Source organism: Globicephala melas, chromosome X, assembly GCF_963455315.2.
Source record: "Globicephala melas chromosome X, mGloMel1.2, whole genome shotgun sequence".
NCBI lineage: Eukaryota > Metazoa > Chordata > Mammalia > Artiodactyla > Delphinidae > Globicephala > Globicephala melas.
In genome coordinates, this window is record NC_083335.1 from 23,272,636 (window position 1) to 23,293,515 (window position 20,880).

Here is a 20,880-nt window from a genome sequence, read left to right on the forward strand (position 1 = left end):
GTTTTTTTTTTTAAGTCAAGCAGATTCTCAAGTGAACTGAATCTAACTAAGCAACAAACGAGCAGTAAAGGAGAGGCTGTTTGAAATGTCACTTCTTCATTCCCTCTTTCAGGGACTCCCCTGGCTAACTCTGAGCCCCCTCCCTGCAGCCCTCAGCCTGTCTTCCCGAGATAGAAATCCAGCCTTTCCCTTCCCTCTCCCCTAGTCAGAGCTGTGTGGGCATACAGTGGTGTATGCTACAGGGAGACTGGACAGTGCGAAGAATATTTTATCCTGATGTTGTTTACAATTTCCAGTGAATGGGGATAGTAAACACAGTCCTGTTATTCATCAGTTTTATTATTGTTTTTAATTTTCCTATCAAAAATGCACTCCCCTCATTGTCTGCACCCAGAACAGACCATTCCCATAGCCCCCAAACCTGCAGGTATAAGGAAAATACTCACAAAATAATACTCAGTGGAAAGTTCAGGATACAAAACTATGTACTGTGTACTGCTACATCTGTAAGGGGGCAGGGGTGGTATATATGTACAGAGAAAAAAAATTGAGAGGAAGTTTATCTAAATGTTAGCAATGGGACTTTCCTGGCGGTCCAGTGGTTAAGACTCCACGCTTCCAATACAGGGGGCGTGGGTTCAATCCCTGGTCGGGGAACTAAGAGCCAACATGCTGTGCGGCATGGCCAAAAAATTTTTTAAATAAAATAAAATAAAGAAAGTAAATGTTAGTGATGATAATTGCTTCATAAGGAATTTTGAGTGATTTGCCTTTGTTCTCTTTAATTTTCTGAGCATTTGTTATTTTTATAATGCAACAAAAGACAAAGCATATTATTTTAAAACACACACATTCTGTCCTGTCCTATGACCGACCTCTGAGGACCCAGGTCTCTTTGCTTTCATAAATGACAGCTTTCCAGAGAGGGTCTCATAGTACTGATGGTTGCCAGTGGGTTGCTCTCATCTGAGCATGTTACTGGAGACCTGCTGGAGGGGCTATACCATCAGCCAAGGAAGAAAGCTCAGTGGAAGACCTTGAAGGCATCCTGGCAGGCCCGTAGTAAAAGACATTTTAATTATATTTATTATTTTTTAAGAAAGAGAAATATAAAGAATACAAATTAAAATGGCCTATAATCTCACCATCTAGATAAGCCCTGTTGATATTGAAAGATAAAAATATGGAAGTAATATATGTCTGTGGTTTGGAAGTTGGAACTCTGTAGAAAAGCACAGAAAGAAAATTCTAGGCTTCTTTACCACAAACACGCACACCCCAGTCCCTCTCTCTAAGGTAACCAGTGTTAACAGTTTCTTGCGATTCCTTTGAGACCTCTATATGTATTTTTCTCTTACATAAAAGGAATCATATCATATACATTACTCCTCACCCTCCTTCTTTCATTTGATTATATTTCTTGAAGATCTTTCCATAAAAGCATGTATATATCTGCCTCTGTTTTTAAGAGATGTATGATATTACAACATATGGACATACCATAATTTATTAAGTAATTTGCTTCTTTTTTTTTTTTTTTTAGTAATTTGCTTCTTGATTGATGTTGTTTTTTTTTTTTTTAAATCCTTTATCACTGTAGCACTGCATTGAACAACCTAATTCACGTGTTTTGAAACACTTTTGTGAGTATATACACCGGATTAATTTTCGGCAGTAGTAGATATTACCAAATTGCCCTCCTAAAAGATTGAACACATTTACACCAATAGCGTGTAAGGATGCCCATTTTGCCATACCCTCAGCCACACTATCATTAAACCTCTTAATATATGCCCATCTGATCAGTGGAAAATGGTATCTCATAGCTTGTAGCTTTAATTTGAATTCCTTTAATTTTAGGTGAAGAGGAGTGTCATTTCATATCTGTTGTGACCATGTGTATTTCTTTTCCAGTAAACTCACTTTCATATCCTCTGCCAATTTTTCTACTGAGCCGTTGATCTTTCTCTTTTGAAAATTAAGAAAAGCATCCTTTTGTCTCTCCTATGTGTTGCAAATATTTTCCAAGTTTGTCATTTCTTTTAACAGTGTAGAAGTTTTCTAACTTTATTTGGTCAGATTTAGCAATATATGCAATATATGTCCTTAAGATCTCTAAAGTTTGTGTCCTTCTAGAAAAGCCTTCCTGTAGTAAAGGTACTTTTAAGGCAAGTGGGCAGGCCTTTCAATGACCTTTAAATCGTACTCTTTGTATTTCCCATTTGGGCCCCGTGAAATCTGGAAAACTTAGGAAGTGTTTAGAGTAGTTAAAACCAGAGACTTTGGAATCAGGCAGGTAAGAATGAGTTCGAATTTATTACTAACATCTCTGAGCCACTGTTTTCTCATCTGTAAGATGGAGACAGTGCTCCTACCTTCCTTGTAGGGTTATAGAGGATAAAATGACACAATATGGGTTAAGCCAGTACCTGGCACAGATCAAGTACTAAATAAAGTATGATGATAAGGAGGATAAGTAAATAATTTTTTTTGTTGTTTTGTTTTTTTGTTGTTGTTTTTTGCGGTACGCGGGCCTCACTGTTGTGACCTCTCCCGTTGCGGAGCACAGGCTCCGGACGCGCAGACTCAGCGGCCATGGCGCATGGGCCCAGCCGCTCCGTGGCATGTGGGATCTTCCCGGACCGGGGCACGAACCCATGTCCCCTGCATCGGCAGGCGGACTCTCAACCACTGCGCCACCAGGGAAGCCCAATAATTTTTTAAACTAATATTAACTGGATTGTTTTCAAGACCAGTAGTAAACATTTTGTTTTCAAAATTGTTTTACTGTATTCAAATTCTCTTCTGTCAAACTTTGTTGATTGTATATACACAGCCCTACTTTAATTCTCTTTGCCTGCAAAATACATTGTCCAACTAAAAGGAAAACTTGCAACTATGTTTTTAAAATACTTGGAGAGAGGTACTGAAGGGAGCTTGGCTGAAGAAAAATGTATGGAAAGTCACAAGTACATGTGTATAAGGAGATGTGCTACGCTGTCATTACAGTATAAAAAATGGAAACAACCTAATAATCTGTCAATCGGGTTTGGTCAAATGATGGAATATTATACAACAGTAAAAATGAATTAACTAGATGCCCGTGTAAAAACATTAAGTCACAAAACATAAGGTTGCATGAATGAAAGAGAAAATTACAAAAGAATATATATGATGTGATATCATTAGCATATTTTTGTGGTAAAATATACAAAACAAAATTTACCATTTTAACTTTTTTTTTTTGGCTGTACCTTGCGGCTTTCGGAGTCTTAGTTCCCCAACCAGAGATTGAACCCAGGCCCCGGCAGTGAAAGCGTGGAGTCCTAACCACTGGAGCGGGGAATTCCCCCATTTTAACGATTTTCAAGTGTACGATTCTGAGGCATTAAGTACATTCACATTGTTGTGCAACCATCACCACCATCCATCTCCTACATAAATTTCTGAAGCATAAAAACATACTGTATATTATTTTTTGACATATACATATGTAGCAAATGTATAAAAACATGCAAGGGGGTCACACTAACTGCAGACTAGTGCTTACCTCTGAGGAGGGAAGGGAAAAGGGAACAGAGATAAAGACATGGGTTTTGGCTGTATTCATAATATTTTCTCTTTTTTTTAAGAGCTATATGAAACAAATGTTAACACCTATTAAATTAGGGTGGTAGATGCATGGCAGTGTGTAATGATTTTCTGAGTTGTCGACCATTTGAAATCTTTCATAATTTAAAAAAAATGTTAAGTCAGAAATAGGGTTTAGAAAACAACTTGCAAATTTATACCTGAAAATTCCATTTTAAAAAGTGTTTGTTTTAAATAAGGCTTTCAGTCATACAGAGACAGTGTTCAAAATATTTAACAACCTTTAAAGCACAGGAACCAACATATCAGAACACACACCAGCTTTGGCCCTGGAGTAGGGTCTTCAGGGACCCCTACAGTGGCCAGTATTAATCCCTTATTTTCTGAACTGATTGGATGTGAGTGAGGCTCTTCCATTAGCTGCAGAGCTCACCAGCACATCTAGTGTGTGTCCATATGTGGAGTTCCCTAAATGGCTGACACTGAACTTCCTTAATATTAAAGAGCCTTGATATAATGAGTCAGCTTTATCATTGACCAAAGAAAGTCACTGTTCCCTTGCGAGTGAGTCCTGGGCCATTTAAAGTTTCTCTCTGAGGAATCAAAGGCTTAATAACTGAAATGTGAGGCTGTCTTTAAGCCCCAAATATCAAAGCCTAGCCAGGAAGCTGCAGTGTTTTTTGCTCTGTTTTTCTTCCAGTTTCATTTACTAGCTATTCCATTTGGTCTTTCAAAAGGCTTGTTAGACTGTATAAGAGGTTTTTGGGGAAAGGAAGGTGGGTAGGTGCCCCATTTTACCAGTATTTGCTCAGGAAAGAAAGCTGATTACAGCAGTAATTTCCCTTAGAAGGCAGGAATCATTCCTCATTGTGGAAGGCGTCTCTAACCCAAGGAAACTGAAGCCATGGTAATGGATTGATAGGTCTGCTTTGTCCTCCTCCCCACTACCACCCCCCAGTCAAAAACCCATCAGAATGCCTTCTGCCAAGACTATCTACTTTGGTTTCTATAATCTTTTCTCTGTGTTCTCTTGAACAAAGTAAAACCAGAACTGTAGGCAGTCAACTGCCCCAGCCCTACCTTAGGGCTTGAGGTCCCTCAAAAGGTGCCTCCCACTTTTCCCAGAGTGGTGAAACTGGGGGCATCTCTGGGGAGAGCGGTCTGAAGAAGGGCTACTTTTATATCTTCTGATTTTAGCCTGTTAGGCTTGAAATTTTTGAAAACCCAGAGATCAACACTTAGCGCCCTCAAAACCTTTCTTTATGTGGTTGTGTGTGTGTGTGTGTGTGGGGTGTTCATTTTTGTTTGTTTGTTTGGGTTTTTTTAGTTATGCTGGGCACTATTTTATTTCCCAGGTATATCTGGTCTAGTTTTAACAGCATGTCTTTATTCAAATAATCTATTTGAATGTTTAAAAAAAAATTAGTCAATTAATACATGACCAAAACCACTGCCTTCTGAATTGGCCCTAAATTGATATCTTCCTGGTTCCTGGAAATGCTGAATATATTTTGAGCAGTTGAATTAAGGAACCATTGCAGCTGCAAAATGTTATCTAGCAGTATCTGTAAATGCCTGTTTCCTTTTGTTTTACCTCCTTTATTAGACTTGCTGGCTCTTATTAATTTGGTTTTTTCTAATTGCTCAAATTGTTCTCTTTCTAATATAGAGCTTAGTCATTTATTATTCTATAAAGCACTTCTGTATGGCAGGAACTATGCTAAATGCTGTCGTCACGCACTGCAACCATCTCTTGTTACAACAAAGATCTCCTGGTTATCAAGCAGGTGTCCAGAGGTGCCATCATCTTAACTAATACTTTCAACATATTAAACTAGTGTCAATGAGACACTAGTGTCAATGACCCACTATACTATTTATAAGACTCCCACTGGTTTTAGCTACTCTGTCAGACCCATGTCATGCTCCTGGTATATCTTAGTAGAAAAAGAACCATGTTCACTGACCTTCAGTGTTTTGTTGAGCTTTTCAAGCAGCAGACAATCTGGTCTGCATTGGGAAATTTGGAAATTATAAGTGCAGTAAAAAGGCTTGATCCCTGCCTGTGAGTGAAATATGATCTGGTTAGGGAATGAAGGGAGACATCGTCAGAGGAAACAGTAATCAGCATTAGGTTGTGTGATATAAACCATAAGCACTCGAGGGGCTCAGAGAATGGAGAGCTGGTTGGGATTTGGAGAAAAGGGGAGAGGAAAATGAGCAGAAGGGGGAAGATGTGGAAGAAAGGAAAGGAATCTGAAAAAGGACTGGACACGTGGGTAAAGAAAAACTGGGAACTAGATTCTAACCTCTCTTCCTGGTAGGTTAAGTGAATTCATAAAGGAATGAGATCAAAGAACAAGGCAAAGAAGTAAGGGTAGGGCAGTGGAGAACAAAGAGGCCACCTAAGTGGGAAGTGAATGACTCAGCTCCTCCTACGAAGGCTGGGGTGGTCTTGAAATGGGTTGGTTAAAATGACCCTATCTCAGTATGTAAAATGCATTCTTGAGTCTAGTCAAAAAGCCTCACACTCTTAGTTACAGGCCACGCTTTAGATTTGCAGCTTAATGATGTATACCTGATGTGATCCTCATTCCCAGCCACTTATATCGGTGGAATAACACATCTCTTCTAAGAGGCTCAGATTTCTACCATCAGACAAGATTGATGAAATTGTTTGATATACTCGACAAGGAAGTACCTCCATCAAGATATCTACAAGTCTTTGAGTTAGTTTATATATTATAATTATTGAGGCTAGACTTTGCACTGTGTCTTAAAAGATGAGTAGGATCTGGATACTAGGAGAGGGAGAGGGGATTCCGGGCACAGGAGTAGTGCAGGCAAATATGTAGTGATAACCAGGGAAAGAGAAAGATGTGTTTCAGAGACAGTGAATAGACCAGTTTGACTGGAAAAGTAACACAGGACCCCTGTACAGACTGCTCGTCACCATCAGCATGGAGGAGACGCTGACAGAATTGCACAGAGGGTTCCTGCCATCTAAGTCAAGCTGTGCTGAAGCAGGTCATCATGTAACAGGTAATCCACAGCAAGATGCCAGAAACCTAACAGTTAATCAAAAACAGAAATATTAACACCATTTGTGTTAACCTTTCAAAACAATTTCACAGACTATTCTGTTCCGATGTGATTTTATTTGATCTTTACAGTAATCCACTGACATGGGCATCTCAGCTTTTCTTCTCGCAATTAGACAAAGGCAAAACCCCAAGGACTGGGAGATTATGTAAATTTTTGAAAGTCACAGTCAGCCTCACAACAGGATCTCCTCATAGCTTCTACCCTGATGTGCTACTCTCATAGCTCTCCTGAACATGTCTGGGTAATTGAACTTAGAGGGAAAAAGGTGGGGAAATGGCCTTGGAAACCCCAGTCTCAATCAAGACAAGGCCAGAGGTGTCACCAGCCCCCTTTGAACAGCAAATCCCAGTTTTTTTCAATACCTTTCAGTGTAACCTTCTTCTGCACTCAGATTGTCAAACCTGTAGGTCAGAGCGTGGAAAAGAAAAAGTCAAAGAGTTGTTTGTCTCATTGGACAACTGCTTTGCTTAATTTTTTTCTTTTACTCAACTGTCATATTTGTGTTTGTTGTTGTTCTAATAATATATTTTTGATTAAGCCCAAACTGGTCCTCCTAAGTGTCTCTTTAAACCTCATTTCAAATGTTCGAAAATTGTATTCACAGAGTGTTCATCACCCTGCCTTTCTGGCTTCCTGAACTTCTCTTCTAGTGTTAGCTTCATTAGTCAAGATGTACGGCTGTTGGAAGAATTTTAAATGGGCCTTCCGCGTTGTCTTTGAATAGATACTACGTGCAAATAACTTTCCTGCAGAAATTTTCATTCTTCTTGAGTTAGCCCACTATTGTGAATAGTAAGCACTGTCAGGCTTAATTCCTCATATCCTCCTTTTATTGAGTATTCAGGCCAAGGTATTCTACTTAGTGTGCTTTTTTATCAGAACCTTTTGGTCGTTCACATATCTTGAAAGAGACTCATTTTCCCCCAGAGTGTAACAACTGCAATTAGTTTTTTGCTGGTTCATGGGCAATAAATGAACTTTCCCTCTTCAAGCTAATTGTTCGCGTAAGGTTCTTGTGAGGTGGTTTGTTTCCTTAGGATGACAAAGGCATTTCTTCAAAATGTATCTGAGTAGTGTCCCAGATACAGTTGCTTGATAATTGAAGAATTTTTTAAGGGGGGGGATATAAAATATTCAGATCGTGTCCAATAAACCTCATTTATCTTAGCCCAAATGTACTGAGTCCCCTTAAATCTCAACCTATAGGCATCTTTTGAGCAAGAATTCTAGCATAAAAATAAAACATGAGGTATGCATTTCAACTTGAACTAGAACTGTCTATTTAACCCAATCGCTTAGACACACACACACACACACACACACACACACAGACCTCTATAAAGCAAGGAAAAATAACTCATACCATCCCTAGTGTTTGGTGTCACTGTTAAATGTTGAGACACCAGCACCACCCCCAGCCCAGGGTCTCCCTGAGCCAGTTGCACAGCATGGAGCTTCATTTATTTGATTCTCTGGATGAAAACTTTAGCTATCTTATAAAAGCTTGAAGGCTTCTACACCAGTAGTTCAGTAGTGCAGTATTTCCCCTAAGCTAACAAAATTGTTTTCAACCTCTGCCTTGTCTCTGTGGTGAATCTAACATAGGGCACTCTGCCACTGACCCGGGTTATGGACTTAAAGCTTCGACTATGTCTGTCCAACATAGAAGAGCCTAAAATGTTGAAGCAGAGCCTATGTGGAAATCTTTGTCTATGGTTCTAAGGCTTAGAAAAGTCACTTTCAGAAAGAATTACAGCAATGACTGAGCAATTAGGACACCACTTAGCACCACTGTAAGACTTCATCCTCTTCAAAGGGCTCTTATTTCATTGACCCTTGTGAGCCTCACACTGTTTTAACCCTGTGCAGTAGGTAGGGTGTGGGTTAGGAAATCAAGACAAGTTCTACAGCTAATCTGTAAGAGAGGTCATCCTGAAGCCCAGATCCCCTGATGTGACCCTGGAGCCAGTGTTCTCTCTGCTTTCCCTTATGTGGTCCAGAGTGAAGCAAATTAAGGTGAAATCTTGAGATATTGCTGTTTCCTTAGAACTCCTAACATTAGAGTACGGTTGGAAGAGGTCATAAGATCATAACACAAAGTTGTGTTGATAGAGCAAAGTGGATTTGCAGGGAACCTGAGCTATTCAGTGTAGCTATCTACATGGATCAAATTCAGTTGCAGTTAATTTGATCCATGGTCCTTATGCTATTTTCTCCGAGTGGTCGATTCCCCTTTTTCCCATATTCTCATCATCACTAATTGATAGGGGGCTGTACTCCTCTTAAAGGTCTTTGGAGAAAGAGATTACCATTGCCTCCTTTCTAAACTCATTTTTAGAGAAATTCATATGCAGATCTTGACATCGTGGCATGCTTTATTTGATTCAAGATAGATGTGCTTCATTATAGATGCGTGGCAGTTAAGCCTGTAATTCAACAAGGTTTATTGAACATTTGTGCCCGGGTCTACTGGATTTGTTGAGATATAAAACTAAAGCATAAAATCCAGTTCTTGCCCTCAAGGAGCTTTTTGCCTAGACAGAGCATGACTGGATAATTCACATTTGAAAAAAAAAAAAAAGAAGCTTCTTTAGGTTAGAAAACAGAGAGACCAGAAAGTGGAGTTTATGGAGAAGGCTTCCTGGAAAAGAAACATCTCATAAAAACCTTAGAAGATAAACAGGATTTGAATTGGTGGTTGGTGAATGTAATAGTGAGGCCAAGCTAACAACTATATATTACACACAGACACACACACACACACAATCTCAATGGCTTAACAAAATAGTCGTTTATTTCTTGCTCACATCACAGTGCAGTAAAAGGTTGCCTGTGGGATAGGAGAAATCCCTGCTCCTAGCAGTGACTCAGGAGCCAGGCTCCTTCCATCTAGTGGCTTGTCAATCTCTTAGGCCTTGGAGTCCTCCAGTGGGTACTCTGCATCCAGCCAGCCTAGAGGGAGGGGGGGCTCCATAAAGGAGCTCAACAGAGGTTTTGTTAGGGACCAGGCCTAGAAGTAGCATATATCACTTCTTCCCACACCTAACTGCAGTGGAGGCTGGGAAATGTAATCTAGCTGTATTCTCAGAAAGAAAAACAGATAGGATGACCTGAATACATAGCATTGTCTCCGCCGTACTAAAGGGGGAGAGCTTCCTGAAGGAAGGATGAGGAAGAGAAGGGGGACAGAGCAAGAGCAAAGTCAAGTTCAGCTTGAACACCTACTTTTCTGGTTTGATTTGACTAAATTTGATGAACTTGTCATAAATTCTGAGCTTTGATCTTGGTGGGAACAAAAGAAGCTGCATGCTTAGCAAGTATTGTGTCACTAGCCATCCAGGGATTTCATTTTCCCGTGATGGAGAATTGGAACTAGATTTGATTATCTTTGATTTCTCAGAGCTTATAAACCAAGACATAACTTCTTTTTAACTGGACTTTATTTTTTAGAGCAGTCTTAGGTTCACAGAAAAATTAAGCAGAATCTTTATACGCTGAAACTACTCTGTCTGATACTCTAAAGGTGGAAACATGCTATTACACATTTGTCCAAACTCAGACAGTGTCCAACACCAAGAGTGAACCCTAATGTAAACTATGGTCTTTGGGTGATAATGATGCGTCGGTGTGGGTTCATTAATTGTAACAAACATACCAGTCTGGTGCAGGACATTGATAGTGGGAGAGGTATGCATGTGGAGGCAGGCGGTTTATGGGAAATCTCTGTTATCAGGACATAACTTTTAACGGCAGTACTAGTTATTAGATTTATTCTAAGTTCATGGATCTTGTCTGCTCACAGCAGCCTCTTCACTGACGATATATTCCTCTTGATTGTTCTCTAGCAAGCATCATAAATTGGCAACTCAGGGAATAAATCTGGTTCAAAATATAATTCATTTGTCCCACTCTGTGTCTTTATTAAAAAAAAAAAAAAGATTGAGTGCATTTAGGTGGGACATGCATTATTTAGTTAACCTTCGTTTCCCCTAGAACTTGTATAATGTAACACCTGACCTAACTCACAGACTAATGCTACCTGCCTGTCCCCTGATGACATATGAGTTTGTGACCCTTGTTTCTGGGGTCTCCTTTTTATTTAGTAGATCATAAATAATAGTCAAGTTACCAAAGTCCCTATCACATGGAAACTCTGGGTGCTTTCCTAAAACTCACCAGCTCTGTAGGAATGAAGCTGCAGAATATCTTTGAAGAATAATTCTGAAAAGGTCCAGGAGCTCTACAGGAATATAAGAATTCTTACAATTTCAGGGGAGGGATCATGGATCACTTTGACCATCTAACAAAAGCAATGGACCATCTCCTCATGACGATACACATACACGAAACTTTTTGCAGATAATTTCATGGAGTTTCTGGACCCTCAGAAACCATTCTGTACACCACTCCTGTGGTAAAGTGATTGATAGCCCCACTTAGGCTACATGGGATAGGGATCAAAAGAATGGACATTGAAAGTCAGACGAACATGAGCTAAATCTAGCATTGGCAACCTGGAGTTAGTCATTTGACCTCTGAACCTCTATTTCCTCTTCTAAAAAATGACACTAATAATACCTACTTCACAGGGCTACTGTGAGGATTAAAAAGAGAAAATGTATGTAAAGAGTCCACAGGGCTTCCCTGATGGCGCAGTGGTTGAGAGTCCGCCTGCCGATGCAGGGGACACGGGTTCGTGCCCCGGTCCGGGAAGATCCCACATGCTGCGGAGCGGCTGTGCCCGTGAGCCATGGCCGCTGAGCCTGTGCTCCGCAACGGGAGAGGCCACAACAGTGAGAGGCCCGAGTACCGCAAAAAAAAAAAAAAAAAAAAGAGTCCAGCACAGTGCCTGGAATATCTTAGTATTCTCAGCAAATGAAAATGGTTATTATTTAGTGATAATAGTCAGCCTTAATGGGTTTTTTGTGGTGCTTACCTGGGTTTCACACTGGACTCATCAGAAATTCAACATAGTCCTTCAGATTTCTGCTTACGTGTGATTTATAATCTGAGAAAACACTAGTAACCTTCATTTCCCCAGCCCATCTCCCAAGGCTGCTCCCATGGTACCGTGGACTTGCCCCAAACTAGTGTTTATCTCAAGGCACTGTAATTGCCTGGTTATTTCTCCGTCTCCCTCACTGGTTTCTGAGCTTCTCAAGAGCAATGCCATATCTGTTTTATAGTCTGCAGTAGTCCCAGTGCCTAGCACAGTGCCTGACATATAATAGGTTCAAAATAAATCCTGAATAAATTAATAAGTGAGGACAAAAACAACTTTCCCAGTAAACTTCTAGGAAAATAGTGCTGGTGGAGGTGGGAGAGCTCTTCATTCACTGTTCCTTGCCTGGAGGGCTAAAGCTTTCAGAGAATCAGAAGGAGCGAAAGTGAAGACAAGCGGCCTTACCTGCCTTTCAATCACAATTCTTGGTTTAACTAGCCCACGAATCTCTCATTCCTCGTGATGTCTCTGAGTGCCTTCTGAGTCTTGAAAGGAAGGACATATTAGTCTGAATGCTTATCATTTTTAATTTGTATTTAAATTCTTTGGAAATTGACCTTTACTGTTAGAATATAGTGTAACTTTTTTTTAATTAAAGAGGTCATCTGATTAAATAACTCACACTGTTCACTTGTCCTGTAATGTTACGGTAGGTTTATTAGAGTGTCATATTTGAGAACTCCTGTTCTCATTGTTAACCACACAGTGAAATCATCTCAGCTGGTCATTAAGCTCTGCTTCCTTCCAACCCTAGTAACACACAGATATTTGTAATCCCTCCAAATTCTAGAAGCTCCATTTGGTGTCTGCCTAGCAAGATAACAGGCTTATTGTACAGAAGTAACTTGGCCCTTTCTGATTTTGGGTAGGTAGTTATAAGTGGACAGTAGTTAGATCAGTTGGGGAATGGACTTTTCTGCCTAGTGGAGAATTTCCATATAGACCACACATATGATACCAATTTTCAGAGAATTGAAATGCACAGAAACAAAGCAAAAAATTTAAACTCTTTGACTTAAAGGGCACTTTATGATCAACTGGCTAATGTCAGCTACACAATTCAGCACACTCAGTATTGGAGATTGAGCTGATGCCATATTGCACTTAAGACATTCCCTGAAAGTTTATTTTAACCATTTACCTCTGTCTCATAAAATTAAAGAGCAGATTGTGGCAGGAAAAAAAAAAAAAAAAGCAGTATTTCAGTTTTGTGGTTGCTAGGGCTGTAGATGGAGAGAATTTTATGACTACTTTCCAAAGCTTATATTCTGAAAGAAGGTTCATTTTTAATACAGAAATAATAAAAATGTAGGTGGCCTCAACAGCTGTAATTTTTATAAATTAAATACAGAGATGCCTTCTGCCAACATTTGAAATTGGCATTCTGCACAGCCAAAAACTCTGATCTTCTCTGTTATCTAATTTGGGATTTTAGCTACTATTTCCAGGCTGTTAACCTCCACATCTGGACTCTCAGTGATACCACATCAGGTTGCCCCTGCTGCTTCAGTATCGATCAGCAGCATCCTCTTCCCCAACAGGTGATAAATTTATTAGTAGCTATCCAGGCTGCCCCAGCTTTAGGCAATTGTCTTCTTAAGAATTATAGTATTTATTCATTAGAGGATAATAAGACAAGGGTAGAAGTCAAATACTTTCGCCCGTTAATTTGCAACTGTTTCATACAGAGCTATGCTTCACAGAGAAAAGAGCCTGCAGTTCAGATATTATATAATGTCCCCTACTTTGCATAAGACACTGCGAATAATTTTTTTTTTTACAAGATGCACTTTATTTATGAGCAGTTTCCTCCATAGAAAGAGCTTGTTAGGGCTTAATGCTGATGAATGGAGACAGCACCATTCACACTTCCAGGTTATGGTCTTTCAGTGCTTTCATTATATGCACTAATTTACAAGGATTTATTTATTTTCTCACAAATGTAAAAATGTGCTCCAAGCTAAACATGCTGTCTGGGCATCTGAGGGAAGTGTATTCCTTGGTTGTTCGTCCCACCCCTATCCCACCCACCCTGCATCACTGCCTAACCTTGTGGTAATCGCACAGAGCTATATATTTTTTGCTTGCTCTAAAAATGAATACTGGTTAAAATTTTAAACCCTGGAAGTGAGTCTTTTCAATGCAGTTTAATTCCTTTCTCATTCAAAGACTGTGCCTTCCATTGTGTTTTAAGTGCTAATGAAAACCCTGTCAAGTAAGCACATCAAGGGACGTGACCCTTGGAACAAATTATGCCCACAGCATTGGGTAACAAATTTTGGAAATCTGGGTACAACTATATCAAAATATGAACGTCTTATTGAATCTGTAAGATCTTGCTAGCCCCAGATGGCTTTATGTGCTCTGAAATCACTCACGTCCCCATCTCTGAAGACTAAAATTTAAAATAGACTGGGCATGTGCTACCTCCTCCCACTCAGTCTAACAAACAGTAATAGATCATACTGCGTCATCAACATCCCCGGGCTATACCGATACTCATTATGGGAGATGACCACACCCCCTCCCGCTCCCCAGCCAAGTAATAGCAGAAATAATTCTCTTTTTCTTACCCGTGATTTCCAGTTTGGTTTTTAACCTCAGTGAAAATTAAATACCCTTTAAACCTCACCAGCAAAGAGTTTGTAAAACTAGTTGTTTGGGGAATTTGTCTGTGTGTTGGTTGTTTGGTTGGTTCATTGGTTGGGGTAGGAAAATGAGAGGAAATGAAAATATGTACATAGAAAATATGCCTAGATGCATAAATAAAGCACCTATCACACAGTCCCTCAAAGCCCTTTCTACTATTTCTTTTTCAACTCCGAACATCAGTATAACCCAATTAAATTTAATTAAAGAATCTCAAAAATTGGAGTATTTTGGAATTTGGACCGCGATAAAAGAAATTGCTACACAAATATACGAAAGGAGAATATCCTACAAACTGTCAGCCAAATGAGCCCCGAAGGCCAACAGCGAGGATTTAATAAGCCTCATCTGTGGAGTTCAGCTGACAGGAACAGAGAGAGAGCAGTTCAGTGTTTAGAAGTTCACGAAAATTAAAAGTGGGAAAACCATGAAAGTCCAAGATTATCCTCCCCAGCTCAGGCCAAACTCCACCCTCTGGCGGGGGTGAGGAGTGTAGTAGTCAAGGAACAGAATGGTCCTCCCTGATGTCAGCATAAAGATGTATGTTTCTGTACTGCTAGTTTCTGGAGGAATACATTTGTCTATACCTTTTGGGAATCTGTTTCAATTTTCAGGGATTTGATTCTCTAAGTTTATCATCTCCCAGTTAGAGCAGCACTTTCACAGTATCCTCTTAGTCTTGCTTTCCATGTACCTGAATTCTTCGTCCTTTAGCGCGCACAGAACTTGGCACAGTGCCATTCAGTATGCGTTTGGTAAATAATTCATGATTTTATACACTTCAAGCCTGTCTGCTCTTAGCCTTTCTCTCTCCAGATTTGAGTCTTGATCTTTCAGGTCATCCTCTTACGACAGCCAGATTTCCAAGTTCACATTCAGTGATATTGAATACAGAGGTCATAGAAGGTGACCCCAAATCATAGGCCTGCGACACACCAGACCAAATTCTAGGCATTTAAGAAATTGATTTCGCCAAAACACAAAGAAAAATAGAAAGCAGAAATACCCCTTGATTCATCTTCAGTCCAGATATTCTGGAGATGAAAGAAATGTTCCTATGCCATCATCCTTTGACCTGCCGTGGTCTTGAAAGTCTTTTTAAAAACCTTCTTTAAGGTCTTTATGCCACCCAAAATAATAAAGGGACTTATTGACATGGAATTGCCCTTGTTTGGACACGCTGGTTTCCTTGGAGAACTCACCAAAACATAGATGACTTTAGAGGCATTCAGGGAAAGTTAAGATGAATCTGGGGCTTCCCTGGTGGTACAGTGGTTGAGAATCCGCCTGCCAATGCAGGGGACAAGGGTTCGAGCCCTGGTCCCAGAAGATCCCACATGCCGCGGAGCAACTAAGCCTGTGCGCCACAACTACTGAGCCTGTGCTCTAGAGCTGGCGAGCCACAACTACTGAGCCCGCGTGCTGCAACTACTGAAGCTGGCGCACCTAGAACCTGTGCTCTGCAACAAGAGAAGCCACCGCAATGAGAAGCCCACCGCACCACAACAAAGACCCGATGCAGCCAAAAATAAATAAAATAAATAAATTTATTTTTAAAAAATGAATCTGTAACTTTCATAGATGTTAAGGATTAATACTTCATGAGGAACATCAGGATTAATCAAAGTACATCATAAAGTCGAGCCTTAATATTAACCTCCTGCCAATGAACTAACTCATCTAAAGGCAGTTTATTAAGTTGGGTTTATAAACTGTCTTTAGATGAGTTCACTCTTTGCCAGGAAAATTATTGTGCGCGTGTGTGTGTGTGTGGGTGCACGCATGAGCACTAAGAGGACATGCTGGTTATCACAGATCTTCCTAACTTTAACATACATTGTGAGTTTCACAAGGTCTGAATAAAGGAGAACTAGGAAAAGACTAAATTGTAAACTAATTTTAAAGTAATGCCATGTGGTTATTTTCAAAGTAGCAAGGGAAGCAGGAGTTGAACCATATGTTCTTTATCAGTGTCTGACACTTTTTAAATGCATTATTTCATCAGATACTTACTACAACCTAGGCATAGAATAACCAACTCATCCTAGTTTGTCCAGGACTGTCGCCGGTTTAAAACTGAACCCTGCCTCAGTCCCATGCAAGCCAGGACAGTTGGTCACTTTAGCCAAGTAAAGCAATAAAAGGTATTCTGAGACCAATTTCCAGCATGGAGAGAACCACCAACACCACCACCAAGCAATTCTACACCAGTTGAGTGTCCTACGATTTCACTTAATTCTGACGCGATCTACCCGTAAATAGTATCAGATCCCACAGGTTAAGGGGTGAGTCCTGCAAGACTGCCTTCCCCCAACACCACTTCACATGCCAATCACAAGTCCAGGTTGTCACCTGTGTTTCGGACAGAACTGCTGTAGATAGGAGGTTCCAACAACTCCCTTCTTGGGTTCCATTATTTTGGTAGAGCGGCTCAGCTAACTCAGAGAAACAGTTTACTCACTAGATAACTGGTTTATTATAAAAAGGATGTAACTCAGGAAGAGCCAGATGGAAGAGATGCATGGGGCAAGGTATGGGGAAAAGGAGAGGAAGCTTCCAGGCCCTCTCCAGGTGCACCATTCTCCCCAAATCGCCCTGTGTTCACCAACATGGAAGCTCTCCAAAGCCTGTCCTTCTGGGTTTTCAGTGGAGGCCTCATAATCATAATTGATTAAATCATTGGCCATTGGCCTTTGAACTCAATCTCCAGCCCAGGTCAGGAGGTGGGACTGAAAGTTCCAGTCCTCTAATCACCAGGTTGGTTCTCCTGGCAACCAGCCTATTCTTTGGCCAAAGTGCAGCCAAAGTCACCTCATTAACATAACAGAAGTCACCTTTATCTCTCTCACCACAGGCAATCCCAAGAGTTTTAGGAGCTCTGTGTTAGAAAAGGGAACGGAGACCAAAATTCTTTATTATAAATTACAATATCACAGGCAGATAATCTTTTCCATATTTTACCAAAGAGGAGGCTGAATGACTCAAAGTCACACATCAGTTGTAAGTGGTGCATTCAGTATTAGAACCCCAGCCTTCTAACTGCGTTTATATATTTTCCAAGAAACAAGACTGTAATTAGCACAGTGTGTAAAACTACTGTGAGAATTTTATTGACTTGTATTTTTTCTAGAAGCTTAACCATTCCTTTTGTGACACCATAATTTTGCTCTCCAGCTGCCCTCTTAACAGATAATACAGAGAAAAAACTCAGTCCAGTTTATCAGAATTATTACAGACTCTGTTAACTGAGAGTGAATTGATGAAAATAATTTTAATGCTTTCCAAGTCAGTTATTTCTAATGCAACTATGAAAACAAGCAGCGGCCTATGCATCTGCACTCTAAAAGAAATGTAACATACACTGCCTCCCCTGTCTTTTCCCATTTGTCTTAGAGGATTTTTTTTTTTTTTTTTTCTGTTTGTGGGAGTAAGCAAGTATCCAGGGGGTAGAAATGTAAAACTGGACAACAAAATTGTTAGACTGGCTTTCTCTCCACATACTACATTTTGTCGTTTCTTCTCAATACACAGAGGAGTGAATGTGTGTCCAAACAAACCTCTCCCGTTACTGTTCTGTCTGAGCTGAGCAAAATTAAATCCATATGTCTTTAAAATGCCTTTTCATTTCTATGGCTTCTTTCAAAATACTGATCTTGGCGCAAATGTGGCCCTCTAGACTACTAATGCTCAATTGCTCTTCCCCAACAGGCATCACAGTTGATAGGCATGGATTCATTTACTTTGTGGATGGGACTATGATTCGGAGAATTGATGAGAATGGTGTGATCACAACTGTAATCGGCTCAAACGGTCTGACTTCCACACAGCCACTGAGCTGTGACTCGGGAATGGACATCACTCAGGTAGGCACCAATGGTTTTCAAGCGCTATCACCATTTGGCATCATGGAAACGGATAACAATTTTCTCATACAGAAATTAGGTAGAAAGGAAGCCTGGTGTATCCATTATAACACCAGATAGCAGAAGTTTCTCTTTATGTAAGTTACTTTTTTCCTCCTCAGAAAAACTCAGTTGAGAGAAAAGAGTAAACTAGGATGGGAGTACCAGTGGGTGGAATGTTGGCGTGAACATTAAAGTCTCTCAAATTTGAATCAATTAGAGGGTAAGGCCAATTTCACTTATTGACTATGGTCCAAGATATGTAATTTTATTATTTTTGAATAATACAATAACTCACATTTGGAAAAGTACTGACTACTAAAGTCTGGAAATCTTTTTTAATGAATATATGAACATGACTTATTATTCATGTCTATGTAAATAGCTATTTCTAGGGGGGTTTTTTGTGGGGTTTTTTTTTTTTGAAGTAAAAGCAACATTCCCTCTGAGATCTATTTTACATGTATTTAGGAGAGCCTTTTGCCAATGAGAATAAAAGGGAAAATTCAGTGTAGTTCCCGTCTGAGTTCAAAATTCTGATTTTACCAGAATTATGCAAAATCAGGATTAGACATGTAGAGATTACAGAGCATAGAGCACAGTCCCAGCACCTTGTGGATGACTTTCTTAGTTTGCAGACACAAGCAGTTGGTATGTTCAGTGAGGGAAACAGACTAGACAGTCGTCAAACGGACTTTCAAACTAACATTCCATGAATCTATGACTCTGATGAAGTAGATGATTTATCTTTTCAAATGAATCACAGTAGAAGTTGAGAGTTTTAGAATTGGTTAGTGTATCAGAGAGGATGGTTTTGACTGCAAGTAGTAAGACACTTAACTAAAAGTGATTTGAACAATAAGGTTTCATTAATTCACATAGTGAGATGACCAGAAGTAGGCAAAGATGCCGGCAGATTTCCTTCTTGTGTCACATTGGCCAGAAGTGAGTCACTGGCAAAGGGGAAATGGGATCTCCAAAATGGATTCAGACCCTCTGGAACTGGGTCAACCTCCCTGAGCAGACTGCTACCTAATTCTAGAACCCAAATCAGGGTTCTGTTAGCAAGGAATGAAGGATTACTCTTCAGTAGGCAACCAGCAATATTCTCCACGGTTAGGATGCCCCTGCCTCACCCCAGAACCTCAGAAAATAGTCAAATAGAGTCAACTACAAAAATAAAATCGGAATTGGAAGGCCTGGAAAACTGACAAAATGAATGAACCCTCTTTAAGAGAGATAAGAGTGGATCAGGCTATCAAGTCCTAGAGCAGCCTAACTTTCCACGATGCAAAGTCCTGCGGGAGGCAAGCAAAAGGAGCATTATTTATGGCGGCGAGGAAGGGCGTGAATGTGTTTATATGGAGGAGGGGGACGAAAGAGAGAAGATGCGCGTATATGATTCACTTGTGGGAATAGTTTTAAAATAGAACACTTAGTATTGCAGTCAGTCAGCTCTAAACAATTTATGTGTTTCGGTGTGGAAAGTTATGCTGAAAAGAGAATTCTTTTGTCTGAATAGAGCAAACATAGGATCTTCATCACCGTGAGAAGGGTCCTTTTTCACACGACACCTCGTAAGCCATAACTGCCGCCGTAAAAGCTACCTCATCCCTTTCAGGTTGGCATGCAGAGTGCAGCCCACTGAACAGGAGACAGAGTCACAGTTTCTCTATGACATTTCATTCCAAGCCTCAGTTTCCCTGACAGTATCCCCCTTCCCTTTTCCTTAAACAACATCAGCTTGAGAAAAACAGTCATTTTGGGGGGGGAGGTGGGGAGGAGATGGAGAGTTAAGTGGGGTGAGTCAGGGTACATGTTTGAAACCAGCAGGACAGCTTGGGAGAGAAATCAGGCTTCATGTCCAAATTATTTGGCTTCTATCTCCGCTGCTGGCCATCTCTTCGTGTTGTGTGCTTCAAGCACCCTAAAGAGTATCTGGCATTTTTCCTCTTAGGCCAGCACAGGACAATGAGTCTGGACTGATGTCTACTTCAGTGTCCAGAGTATGACCTTCCACTTTTATTAGGAGCCTGCTTCTCATGGCCCCGATCCTTCAGACTGGAACTTCTTCTGCTGGTCCAAATCCCCTTCCCTACCCTCCTTACACCTCACCTCTTCCACGGGACCCTTCCCTAATGCTTCTAATCCTCTCTGTGGTCTCATTCCCTTCCTGGAATTTAACATCACAATGTTTAATATATAATTCGCTCTCTGTTGCCAAACTATGTATCCAACGAGTTTCCCACTGTACCTTGTTTGGACATGCATAGTAAGTGCTCAGCAGGCATCGTTAACACATATACCAATATGAAAAAGACACTATATGGTACAAAGAATATGAAGGAGTTAAGTGCGGGCAATGTGGTGAAGGACCTTATAAGCGTGATGGAGTTCCAGTTTTATCCAGCGGACGATGGGGAGCCAATGAGAGCATTAAGCAAGAAAATGCATTTTTAAAATAGTCTTAAACATGGAAATCCATTTGTAAAGGAGCATTCTAGCTGTAGTATAGAGAATCAAGTGGAGGGAAACAGTATTAGAGGCAGGGAAACCACTTAAGAGGCAGTCAAAGCAATGTAGGTGTGACAGGGACAAAACATCAATAAATAAATGATTAGTCCCCTTTCA

At 40.3% G+C, this 20,880-nt stretch overlaps 1 protein-coding gene across 2 annotated transcripts in view; it reads left to right on the forward strand.

Moving 5' to 3' along the window:
- Positions 1-20,880, forward strand: part of TENM1 (teneurin transmembrane protein 1) — an 806,315-nt gene that overhangs the window by 707,190 nt on the left and 78,245 nt on the right. For both annotated transcript variants that reach the window (XM_060293028.1, XM_070044740.1), the window contains one exon: positions 18,056-18,210. In XM_060293028.1, coding sequence (XP_060149011.1) covers positions 18,056-18,210 — 155 coding nt within the window. The remainder of the gene's footprint in view (positions 1-18,055; positions 18,211-20,880) is intronic.